The following is an 11,941-nucleotide window of genomic DNA, read 5'->3' as shown; positions in this document are numbered from 1 at the left end:
CCTGGGCAGGAATGACAGGGACAAGAGGCAGCTCCGGGTTTAGGTCAGAGCCCTGGACAGGAGCTGAAGCAGACCCTCCCCTTGAAACAGCAGCATCCAGGTGAGCCTGTCCTGCGGGGAGTGACGCTGCTGACCAGGACTGTACTGGACCCTGGGAAACCGCCACCTTTGGAGGGCAGGTTCCACGGCTCCCATCTGTGCGGTGCAGCCCTACCACTCCTGAGCAGCTGCTGGCCAGTGAGGTTGCCAGAGCCCTGAGGACACCTCAGCCCCTGTGAGCTCACGGGTGCCAGGGGGTGGCCCCAGAGCCGGCAGTGCTCAGAGCTCAGGTGGGTCCATCAGAGGGACCGAGGCAGGAATGAAGCAGAGCAGCCGTGGCTGGGGCGTCTGGTGGCCTCTGGGCCAGGGCCGTGGTGCCTGGTGCTGCGGCTTTGCGTTACGGGGCACGAGGCAGGAGGAGCCGCAGCCTTCCAGCCTTGCCTGAGCCTTTGCAGCAAGAGAGCTGACCACGCTGCCCACCAAAGGCCTTGGGAAGCTACATGTGGCTTGTGGTACCCATTCACGGCTGTCCGAATTAGGCCAAGCTCACCCAAACAGCGGCACGCTTGTCTGCCACCTAAGCCACGGGTGCAGGGCCGTCGGGAGGAAGACTGAGAGGGGCCGTGGAGCTGACCCTGGGCCGGCTGCACTGAGGTCCTCGGAGGACCTCAGTGAATGTAAATGCCGAGGGCCGGCAGGCCGGCTCCTTAAGATGCCTGGGAGCTCCGCCCATGCCCAAGACCGTTGGTGTCCAAGCTGTGGGTCTGGAGTGCCCTTGCCAAGGTGGACACCCACGCCAAGAGTGCTGCTGGTGCCCACGGAATGAGCAAGGAGCCCAGGGTGGGAGCTCCAGCAGGGCTGAGCAACTCGCTCCCCGACCTGTTGGCTGGTCCAGCCACGGCTGAGGGGTCTCTGGCCCTCCCAACATGGTCCCACGGATCCTGTTGGAGTCTGGACCTGTGGTCATGGTTCATGCCCTGAGTGGCCAAAAGAAATGCCCCGGGACCCTCCAGCTGCCCTGGGTCAGCCGGCTAGTCCGCCCGTGTCTGGAGAGAGGCCTGGTCCAACTCGCCAGCCCGCAGCCTCCTTCGCGGGACCTCACGGGGCTGTCACGCTGGAGGAGCAGAGCGGCTTTTACAAGGGCCCTCCCAACACACGGCTCTGGACTCCTGTGGGTCCTCTCGTCCCCTCCACAGACACGGGTGTGGTGCTGAGCATGCTGGGCACGTGGACGCTCCCTCTGGTCTGCACCGCCCTGGGGGCCACTCCTCTCCGAGGCCAGGATTGGAAGGCTCCTCACAAACAGGCCTTCAAGATCAACAGGCAGCGTGTGCCAGGCGCCAGGGAGGCGGCCAGTGCCAGCGCACCCAGAGGTCTATGGCCTGCACTGTACACACCCGGCCACGCTTCCTGCTCACCTGGGATGCTTTGCAGCAGCCGCGTGTGGTCACTCCATGTCTCGGCATGTGATGGGCTGATAGATCTGGCTCCATGAGAATGTTCTAGGCCAGACTCTAAGGGAAATGACTAAACAGACTCCACTTTGCTCTGAGACTCCATGTTATGTAGGAAATAAGCTTCTCCCATGGGAACACCCTGCCTCTGTGCCCATCGTCAGTTACTTGGTGTGACGTGTTTAATAATATACAATGGCAACTCCTATGTAGTAAAAATTGCTCTCCTTTGACCTCTATTGCTCTTAACCAATGTACCATGTAAATGGTGATTGTGTGGATTAGCAACCATTCTTTAGTTTGTACCTAGGTGAGGGTCATTTTGACCCACTTCCCCCTCTGCTGATGATCTCATGATGTTAGTTTGTAGCAACCATTCTTTAGTTTGTACCTAGGTAAGGGTCAGTTTGATCCACTTCCCCCTCTGTCGATGATCTCATGATGTTAGTTTGTAATTTTGAATCATAGCAACAGACACTTATGATTGATGTGATTTTTGATATAAGAACTCCTACAACCCTGTGGTCGGGGCTGTTCTCCCAACAGCCATATTTTGGGGGCATTGTGTGAGACAGTCAGCTGGCCAGCTTAATAAAGACTCTCAAATTTGGACTTCTCAGTGGTGATCGGTCTGTTCTTAAGTTGCGCCCCGTAACAGGCAGACAGCACTGGGTAACGGGAGACCTTGAAAGACTTGGAACTGATGCCTGTGGATGGCCCTGGTACGGACACTTGAGTCAGCGGGCAGCACTGGGCAGCAACAAGCCAGTCATACTGAGGACACTGCCTGGGTTTCACCAAACCCACCGGCCAGCTGCCCAGCAGTTAGTGCTGCAGAGCAGTACAGAGACCAAGATGGGTGGGGGCCCAGTCACCCCAGTCCAGTTTAGGCACCTTGGGGTTTACATGGGCACAAGAGAAGGTCCTCCCCACTGTACTGCCCAGCGCATGACACCTGCTCTGAGCAAGGTGGGTCCCCTTGCTGGGCGTGATGGCCACACCTGTAATCCCAGCAGCTTAGGAGGCTGAGACAGGAGGATCGCAAGCTCAAGTCAGCCTCAGCAACTTAGCCAGGCCCTAAGTGACTCAGCGAGACCTCTCTCTAAATAAAATACAAAAAAGGGCTTGGGGATGCGGCTCAAAGTCTAAGCACCCCTGGATTCACTCCCTGGTACCAAAAAAATTTAAAAAAGATGGGTCCCTCTGCAGTGGGTACGGTCACCTCTGCATTCCTCCCAGCGAGTGACCTGGTGGGGTGAAGCCACTTCCGAAGCACACTCACGTGGCCTGCTTAGTGACCGCCACCTGGGGGTACTTACGCTGGCCAAGAACTGACCCAGGCAGGAGGCGGTGACGTTGTCGATGTCCCAGACGTCGGTGCCACTGTCCCCACTCTCTGAAAGCCCACTGAAAGCCCAGGCACGCCTGGTCCCGCCCCTCCTTCTAGAGCAGATGCCAAGTGGCAGGTGTGGCTCCTGGGGGGACCGACCGCCATTCACGTCTACACACCTGTTCTCCGTCTCCTCGTGCCCAAGCCTCTACTCTCCGTCCCCTCTGCTGCAAGCCTCTCCAGCCGCCTCCTGGGCAATGTGCCACCCTGCAGAAGAGAGGATGCGTGGGGTTTTCAGGTGTGGTTCTACCTGACTCGACCGCAGCCATCTGGAGCCCTAGCCCACTGCTCACCCCAGAAAACCATGGTCGGTTTTTCGTGCAGTTTGCCAGCAAACTGAGACACGAGAGCCACTGGAGTGTGGAGCTTCACAACCAGGCCTGCTCGGGGACACACTGGATCTTTGACAAGCCAGACGCATTTCAGTCGGGACGAAATCACTTCTAACGCATAACGAGGCCCCTCTTTCTGACCAAATTGCAGGGATTCAAGAGTCTTTCTGCCACCCAGGACCACCTTCTGCCAAGTCCCCAGCGAGCTGCCCCTGCGCAATCCTGTCTGCCCGTCCCTCTGGGTTCTCAGCACCTGGGTCCTGTCCTGGCCCAGGCGGACTGGGCTGTTCCAGAAGAGTTCACGTGCTAGGTCCTTCAGTTTCCCCACCCAAGTGGGCCAGGGAGGAAGGGAAGGGCCGCCCACACTGACATCTCCATCTGAGCTCACTCCTGCGATTCCTGCGAACCGGGCACCACACCCGCCCACTTCTAGGGAACTGGCCAGGACACCCTGGGTCCAGCCAGCCAGGCCCCAGAGGACACAGGCGGATTTAAGGCCTTCCAGGAGCCCCCAGGCATTCGGTGTGGGCCTGAGCAGAGGAGGGCCAGCGGGCCTGGGAGAGCTGAGGACAGTCACCGTCAGCAGGTGGTTGGCAGGAGGAAAGGTTCAATCCACCCCTCCTCCTGGCCCCAGGTAAGAGCGACATCCTCCCCTGCCCCTGCAGGACCCTGGCCCTGCCTGGCTCTCAGAGGGACGCTGGGGGCTTAGAGGATCTCCTCTGGGAAGGACCTCAGGGCAGGCAGGGCAGGAGGCAGCCAGGGTTGCTTCGGAAAGACAGAGCAGGACCTCTGTTCATGCGACCGTGAGGTCCCAACCTGGGGACCGCATCATCTTGTCAACCCTCTGCACCCATCTCCACCCCACACCTCCACAGCTCCCCACCAGCCTGGCCCCTCCCTTAGGACCCACACGGCAGTCTGCTGAGCTCCTTGGTGCACTTGGGGAAACTGAGACCCAGCAGGGCAGAGTCTCATCTGTGTATCACCATGTGACACCAGAGTCCAGCTGAGGTCGTGGAGTCTGGCCCTGCAGTCTAGGCTCAGAGATCCAGCCACTGTCCTGTGAGAGGCCAGGCCAGGCCAGGATGCCCAGGGGTGAGATGTGGAGGTGAGAGTGAACCCCAGAAACTGCAGAAGGTCCCAGGCCTGTGAGAGGAGGGTGGTCCAAGCAGAGGCTCAGTCCCAGCAATGACACCCAAGGGACACACTGCAGGTCAGGATCCCTGGCTACTGCGGCCCTCTGCTCATCTCACCTCACTGGCTGTCTCTGCTTCTCTGTCTCTGTCTCTGTCTCTCTCCATCTCTCTCTCTCCATCTCTCTCTCTCCATCTCTCTCTCATCCCCTGTATCTCTTTTCCTCTCTCCATCTCTGTCTCCCTGTATCTCTCCCCCCCCCCCGTCTCTCCCCCCGCCTCCTCCCTGAGCTAGAACAGCTGCTGCTGTGGATCTGGTGGGGCAGGGACAGTGGGGCCGCTGAGACCCTCCCTCCACTCTGCGCACATCCCCAGGGAGACATGCTCCTCAGCAGCCCTCGCTGCCCACAAAACACTAGTGCCCTTTTCTCTCCTCATCCTGAGCGGCCCCGAGAAGACCCAGAGCCCTGCGACCTGCCTCTGACGTCCCTGCCTTTGACCCAAGGCTTGGAGTGTCCCCCTGGGCAGCTCTCTTCCTGTGACCCTTGGAGACTAGCTACTGCAGGGGCCTGGAGTGCAGGAGGCTGGGTCCAGCCTCCACTTCCCAGTCCCTAATGGAAGACAGAGGGAGACCCTCCACTCCTGGTCCCTGCATGTCCCCTCTGCAGGGCTGCACTGGCCAGGGAGAGTGTGGGAATCGGCACGTCCCTCTGCCCAGCCAGGAGGGGCCAGGGACCATGCACCTGCAGCCAGGGTGAGGCCAAAGGCACACCTGGCCTTGACTGGGGGCTGAGCACTGGAGGTCACAGTCGCTGGTCACACAGAGCTGCACCAGGACGACCTGACAGGCAGGACTGTGGTCAGTGCCCACCGCTCCCCACACGGTGCCCACTGACGCGGTGCTCAGTGCCCGTCCCCCTTCACAGGCTCCTGCCCGGCGCCTACAGAGCCAGCCGAGATGTTCGGCATCCTGAACGTCTGGAGGACGGTCAACAGCGTCCTCTTCTACCTGACCCTGGTCATCGCCGCTGGGGGGCTGCTGGGCAACGGGCTGGTGCTCTGGAACCTGGGCTTCCACATCAAGAAGGGCCCCTTCAACACCTACCTGCTGCACCTGGCCGCCGCGGACTTCCTGTTCCTCTCCTGCCAGGTGGCCTTCTCCATCGTCCAGGCCGTGCTGGGCTCCTCCTGGGACGCGCTCTACTTCGTGGTCACCTTCCTGTGGTTCTCGGCAGGACTCTGGCTGCTGGCGGTCCTCAGTGCTGAGCGCTGCCTCTCCGACATCTTCCCCTCCTGCCACCAGCGCTGCCGGCCCCCGCACGCCTCCGCCGGCCTCTGCGTCCTGGTCTGGGCGCTGACGCTGCCGGCCGTGCTGCTGCCCGCCAACGCCTGCGGTCTGCTGCATGCGGGCACGCGCCTGCTGGCCTGCATCCGCTACCACGCCGTCAGCGTCACCTGGCTGCTGTCGCTGGTGTGCGTGGCCCTCGGGGCCTGCCTGGTACTCTTTGTCTGGGTGCACTGCTGCTCCCCCCGCCCGCGCCCCACGTTCTGCGGCATCGTCCAGGGCTCGGGGGTCCTGCTCCTCTTCTGCCGCCTGCCCTTCATCCTCTACTGGAGCCTGCGGCCGATCCTGAACTTCCTGCTGCCCCTCTTCCTCCCGCTGGCCACCCTCCTGGCCTGCGTGGACAGCAGTGCCAAGCCCCTCCTGTACTTCGTTATGGGTCGGCAGCCCGGGAATCGGGAGCCGCTGCGGACAGTCCTGCAGAGGGCCCTGGGAGAGGGGTCCCGGCCGGGCGCTCAGGGGCTGTCCCTGCCCATGGGCCCCATCTAGCGGGTGACCGGCCCTTCCACCTTGTCCCACCCACAGAGCTGCCAGAAGGCCCTGCCCTTACGCAGACCCACCCAGGACTGTGAGCAAGCCCGCTCTACCGCCCAGCTCTTGCCCGGGGACCCAAGCGTGGACAGGACAGGCCCGCAGGGTGAGGCAAGCTTGAGAATGAGGTCACAGCAGATGCGTGCTGCAGGCAGGGCCCCTCCATCCTGCCCCCTGCATCCCACACAAGGAAAATGCAGTGCAGGACAGAGCCGCCCCCCGGCCAGGGTGGGGCTGATGGCCTGGAGCCCAGCCCTTGCACCTGGGCAGGAGCCCCGTTGCCCTTAGGCCATGCAGCTGGTTCCTCACTAAAGTCTCATTTGACCTGCTTGTCCCCTCCCTCACCCAAGTGGGCGTCCCCCAGGCCCCAGGTCCTGAGTCCCACTCCCAGCCTGCTCCAGTGAGCACGTAGACCACTCCCAGCTCTCCCTCCTGGTGTCGCCAGCACGGGCCACCAGAGGGCGCTGCCTACTGACCAGCGGGGCTGACTGGGCCTCCCTGCCAGCCTCTCAGGAGCCTGAGGACCCTCTACTGTGGGCAGGGCGCTCTGTGCAGACCCCGCCTCTCCCCTCCCCGCTCTGCTCACCTGTGGCCATTCCTGGTGTCTCCCACCACAGATGTGCCCAACCAGCTCTACCCACAGGGTCCAAGAACCAAGACAGGAAAGGAGAGAGGTGGGCTAGAAGGGCAGCCAAGGACAAACCACTCGGCGTGTTTTCTAGTCATTTAACTGACAAACAAACAAGGCTGGGCTGTGGCTCAGGGTGCAGCCCTTGCCTAGCACGCCCAAGACCCTTGTTCCATCCCCAGCGAACACGAAAGCAGACCCCTCCGCGGTTGCAGGAAGCACCCAGGCGAGTCCTCAGCAGGCCCGCCAGCATTTCGGGTGAAAGACGGGACGGCTCCACTCGGGGTCTTCCGAGACACACCCTCGGAAAATTTCTATCTTTCTTTTTCTGTTTTTTTTTTTTTTTTTCTTTTGTAATTTCTTTTGGCATTCTGTTCATGCCACGCCAAATCTGTTTAGCAGAGTATTCACGGCTGCCTTCACCTTTGTTGTTGGATAAAGTTGTGTTTTTCTCACTAGAAAAGTAAAAGTGTTACTCCTTTGTGGGAAATTTGGAGAATGTTTAAAAAGTGGAAAGAAGGGAAACTCAGCAGCAGCCCCCACCCAGAGAATTCCCCTCTGTAGGAGTCTTGCTGCTCCTGCCAGAGGGTGGCTCTGGCCATCTCAAGTCCACCTCCAGACTGGGGACTTGGAGCTCTGTTGGTCGGTGGGCTAGGGGCCCATGGAAGACCCCCAGCCTGGGGAGGTGGGCGGCGTGGGGACGGTCTCCCTCCTTCCAACACTTCACAATAGATCCCAAGAGGGACCTGTGGCCTCCTCCCCAGAAGTCCTGGAAATGGGATAGGGTGGGGGGCAGCTTCCGTGGTCAGTCCCAGGAATTCACTGCAGGGCCCGCAGGGCTGTCCATCTGTGTGCCTCAGAGGACAGGTGGGCAGCCCAGCAGCTGACTGTGCCTGGGCCCATGATAAATAGCCCTGTCTAGACAGATGGGGAGCGCAGGGGCTTCAGCTCCCAGAACCTACTGCTGGGTTCGGGGGACACAAGGCCAGGCCCAGAGAGAAGCAGCCGTGTTCCTGGCCCTGAAAAACTCACAGCCAGATGGAAGGCGGGGCTGTCCTGGGGCAGGTCGGTCCAGGAGTGCGAGGGCATGGCAGGCTCCTGCCGGGGTGCCGGCTCCTGCCTGCTGGCTCCTCTCTGGCGCGGTGACCTCCAGTGAGTCACCTGACTGCTCAGAGCCAGACCTGAGAAGGAAGCAGGAAAGTTTCCCTTGCAGGATGATGTGGGGGAGGCCGCCACAGGGGCTGCCGTGGGCTCACCTTCTGGCCAGGGTGTTGCCCTGCCCTCCTGGCGAGCTGCAGCTGCTTCCACCCCTGACCTTGTCCCCCCACATGATGCTGCCTGCTGGTGCCCCTGCCCTTGGTCCCATCTGCCCGACCCAGGGTCTGCTCTGTCTGAGCACCCAGGGTCACCACTGTGCCCCAGCAGCCGCTGCCCACAGGCGGGACCGAAGTCGGGCACAACACTCAGTCTTGTGTTGTCCTGCTTAGTGCCAGTGTGCCTTCCCAGAGGGCAAGCCCCCCAAGGGCACTGAGCCAGCAGCCAAGTCGCCACTGTCTCCAGGGCCTGGGAAGAGGGGCCGGAGGAGCGCGTGTCCCACAGATGGACAGGTGGATAGCTGGTGGCTGGGAGACGGACGGGGACAGGGCAGAGTGGATCACTCCACCTGCAGTCCAGCCAAAGGCAAGCAGCCAGGCTGGTCCTGAAGTCTGGGAGGTTCCTGGCCAGCCCACACCTGACCGATTCGGATGAGGGGTCCAGGTTTGCAGACGGTACTGCCCAGCCACCCAGGCCTGCCCTGCCCCGGGCCAACTCAGGCAGCACACTGGGTTGGTGCTAGAGTGAACCCTGCCACGGCGGCCCCATCCCCAAGGAGCCTGATGTCTGCAGAAGGTTGCACAGAAGCCCATCAGGTGGTGTTCGTCCCAACTTGCCCTTGACGACCCAGTTTGTGACTGCTACCCTGGCTCTCTTCACTAGCAAGAGTTCTGGTTTGGATGTCAAATCATGTGGTCACCCTAACATTAGGGGAGTGCAAAGGAGGGTCCCATAACCCCCTTGTGAAGCAGGGGAGGCTTCCTGGAGGAGGAGCCTCAGGAAGGTGCTGTGGGGCCAGGAGGAGAGGGGCCATGACCGGCACGGCAGGTTAGTTCTACAAATAGCCTGGACAGAAGGCGAGATCTTCCAGGAAACAGACACTGCAGGTGCTGGAACAGAGGCTGAAGCAGCAGCTGCATGAAGCATGCATGGCTCAGTGAGGAAGCCAGGCAGGCCAGAGATGCCCAGGGCCAGGGAGGAAGTGAGGCAGGCCAGAGACGCCCAGGGCCGGGGAGGAAGTGAGGCAGGCCAGAGACGCCCAGGGCCGGGGAGGAAGTGAGGCAGGCCAGAGACGCCCAGGGCCGGGGAGGAAGTGAGGCAGGCCAGAGACGCCCAGGGCCGGGGAGGAAGTGAGGCAGGCCAGAGACGCCCAGGGCCGGGGAGGAAGTGAGGCAGGCCAGAGACGCCCAGGGCCGGGGAGGAAGTGAGGCAGGCCAGAGACGCCCAGGGCCGGGGAGGAAGTGAGGCAGGCCAGAGACGCCCAGGGCCGGGAGGAAGTGAGGCAGGCCAGAGACGCCCAGGGCCGGGGAGGAAGTGAGGCAGGCCAGAGACGCCCAGGGCCGGGGAGGAAGTGAGGCAGGCCAGAGACGCCCAGGGCCGGGGAGGAAGTGAGGCAGGCCAGAGACGCCCAGGGCCGGGGAGGAAGTGAGGCAGGCCAGAGACGCCCAGGGCCGGGGAGGAAGTGAGGCAGGCCAGAGACGCCCAGGGCCAGGGAGGAAGTGAGGCAGGAGAGCTCAGCAGGCATCACAGGAGAGGCAGGTGCTCTGGGGATGACTTCCTGGGCCAGGCCCAGACCTACGGGTCTGAGACACAGGTTTTTTGGCATTCGGCTGCTATTAAATGTTTCTGAACAGTTGGTCGCACTGAGCGAAGGAGATTTCACATAAATCCAAGTGTCTGGCCTCTCCTGAATGTCAGAAGCTGCCAACCTGTCCCACGTCACCACCTAGCCACACGGAGGGGCGGACTTCCGGCGTGCATGTCCCCAGACCCTGTCACACCTTTTCCGCTGCTGGCCTTGTTCTAGGCCTGTCACTGCACCGCACCCTTGTATTCTAGATGGAAGGGGAAAGTGAGCATCTCGCGAGGAGCAGCCTCTGCTTCTTGTGGAAGTGACGGCAACCTTCGTGTTTGAGGTGCGAGGAAACCCGCCTGCACGGACTCCCCGCCAGGGCAGGTAGCCGCAATCACACGGCTGGACTGAACAGCTGGACAGCAGCGGAGTGAGCCAGGGCCTCCCCCTCTTCTGACAGAGGGGTTGAGCCCCATGCCCAGGGCTCTGATGGGGACCTGCAGGGCCCAGGAGCCCGTAGGCTCAGGCCTGTTGGAGACGGGCCCCTAGCTCTGTCCCCCAGACAAACACCTGGGCCTTCCAGCAGGGGGCTGCAGGCGGCCTGGGCAGGACTAATGGCCTGGTAAAAGCTGGCCTGCAGGAGTCTGCTGCAGAAACACTGAGTAAGGACATTTGGAGGCTTCCTGTGGGGAGCCAGGCCCAGTCTCGCCAGGAGCCCAGCAGACAGATGGAGCCGTCCCCTCTGGAGCCAGTGAGGGTCTGGCAAGCCCTCATCACGAGGCTGCTCATTATTAGCACCTCATTCTGAGACTGCTCAGCAGGCACAGGGAGGGCCCAACCCCTCACAGGGAAGCAGACTTGAGGGGTCTATCCCCAGCCCTAATGCTGCCTCCCCTGCCGCTCACAGCCTCTGAAATCCCACCATTGGCATCACACATGCAAAATGGAGAGGAACATCAGAGCGGAGATCTGTGGGGCCAGCCCTGGCCAGAAAGCAAAAGCGGGACAAGCAGCACTTTCACCCCTCTGCTGTGCAGAGGGAGTAGGACCAGCAGGAAAACAGTAGGTCCCCCAGGAAAACACAGGGACCATGATGCAGCCAGAGACAAGGGCCTTGCAGGGCACCCACTTATTACATCGGCATCACCATCGCGACATCATCATCACCACCATCATCACCATCACCACCACCACCAGCACCACAACCACCAGCATCTCCATCATCACCACCATCATCACCACCATCACCACCGTCACCATCAGGACATCATCATCATCACCCTCACCATCACCATCACCATCATCACCACCATCATCACCATCACCACCACCAGCACCACCACCACCAGCATCTCCATCATCACCATCATCACCACCATCACCACTGTCACCATCACGACATCATCATCACCGCACTCACCATCACCATCACCATCATCACCACCATCATCACCATCATCATCACCATCATCATCACCACCACCACCACCATCATCATTATAACCCTTACCATTATTACCACCACCACCATTATTGTAACCATTTCACCATCATCATCACTTGTATCACCACCACCATCATCACTAGCATCACCACCATCACCATCACCACCACCACTTTCACTAGTCATCATCATCTTCATCACCCTCACATCTCACCATCACCATCACCACATCACCGTCACTATTACCATCATCACCACCATCACCATCACCATCACCACCACCAACACCATCACCACCACCTTCGTCCCCATCATCCACCTACTGTCCTCCGAGGAAGAAGGGAAGTAGAAGGAAGAGAGCCCTATGTCCCCCATCTCCTCACCTCAGTTCACAGCCTTCTCTAAACCCACTTCCATCACCTTCAGTGCCCTCCTCAGTCACATGTATGCAAGAGCCTCCTCCACGGGGCAGGCTCCAGTTTTCCGGATTCAACTACAGTCTTCTTAAATCACATGCTGACGTCAGTGTCCTCAGCAGGTATGCTCACCTGTTTGAAGGCTCAGGTGAGCGTGGGGTCAGGAGCCATGTCTCCAACTTGGTACCGTCAGTATCAGGTGGATGTGCTAGGTGAGGGGGAAGGATAGAAAGGAAGGGGCTAGAGAAGAATAAGGAGAGGGAGGATGAGGAATGGAGGAAGGCAGGGAGTGAGGAGGGCGAAGGGAGGAAGGCAGGGAGGCAGGGAGAGAAGGAGGGGAGGGCA

General features: G+C 60.7%; 1 protein-coding gene across 1 annotated transcript; it reads left to right on the top strand.

The window, feature by feature from the left end:
* Positions 1-3,697: 3,697 nt before the first annotated feature.
* Positions 3,698-7,270, top strand: Mrgprg (MAS related GPR family member G). The gene is made up of 2 exons (XM_047518546.1): positions 3,698-3,849; positions 5,275-7,270. Exon 2 carries the CDS (start codon positions 5,307-5,309, stop codon positions 6,177-6,179), a length of 873 nt encoding a protein of 290 aa, XP_047374502.1. The 5' UTR covers positions 3,698-3,849; positions 5,275-5,306; the 3' UTR covers positions 6,180-7,270.
* The last annotated feature ends 4,671 nt before the right edge of the window (positions 7,271-11,941 follow it).

The sequence above is a fragment of the Sciurus carolinensis genome, chromosome 11 (genome assembly GCF_902686445.1).
Source record: "Sciurus carolinensis chromosome 11, mSciCar1.2, whole genome shotgun sequence".
Taxonomy (NCBI): domain Eukaryota; kingdom Metazoa; phylum Chordata; class Mammalia; order Rodentia; family Sciuridae; genus Sciurus; species Sciurus carolinensis.
This window is presented reverse-complemented; position numbering and strand designations above follow the sequence as displayed.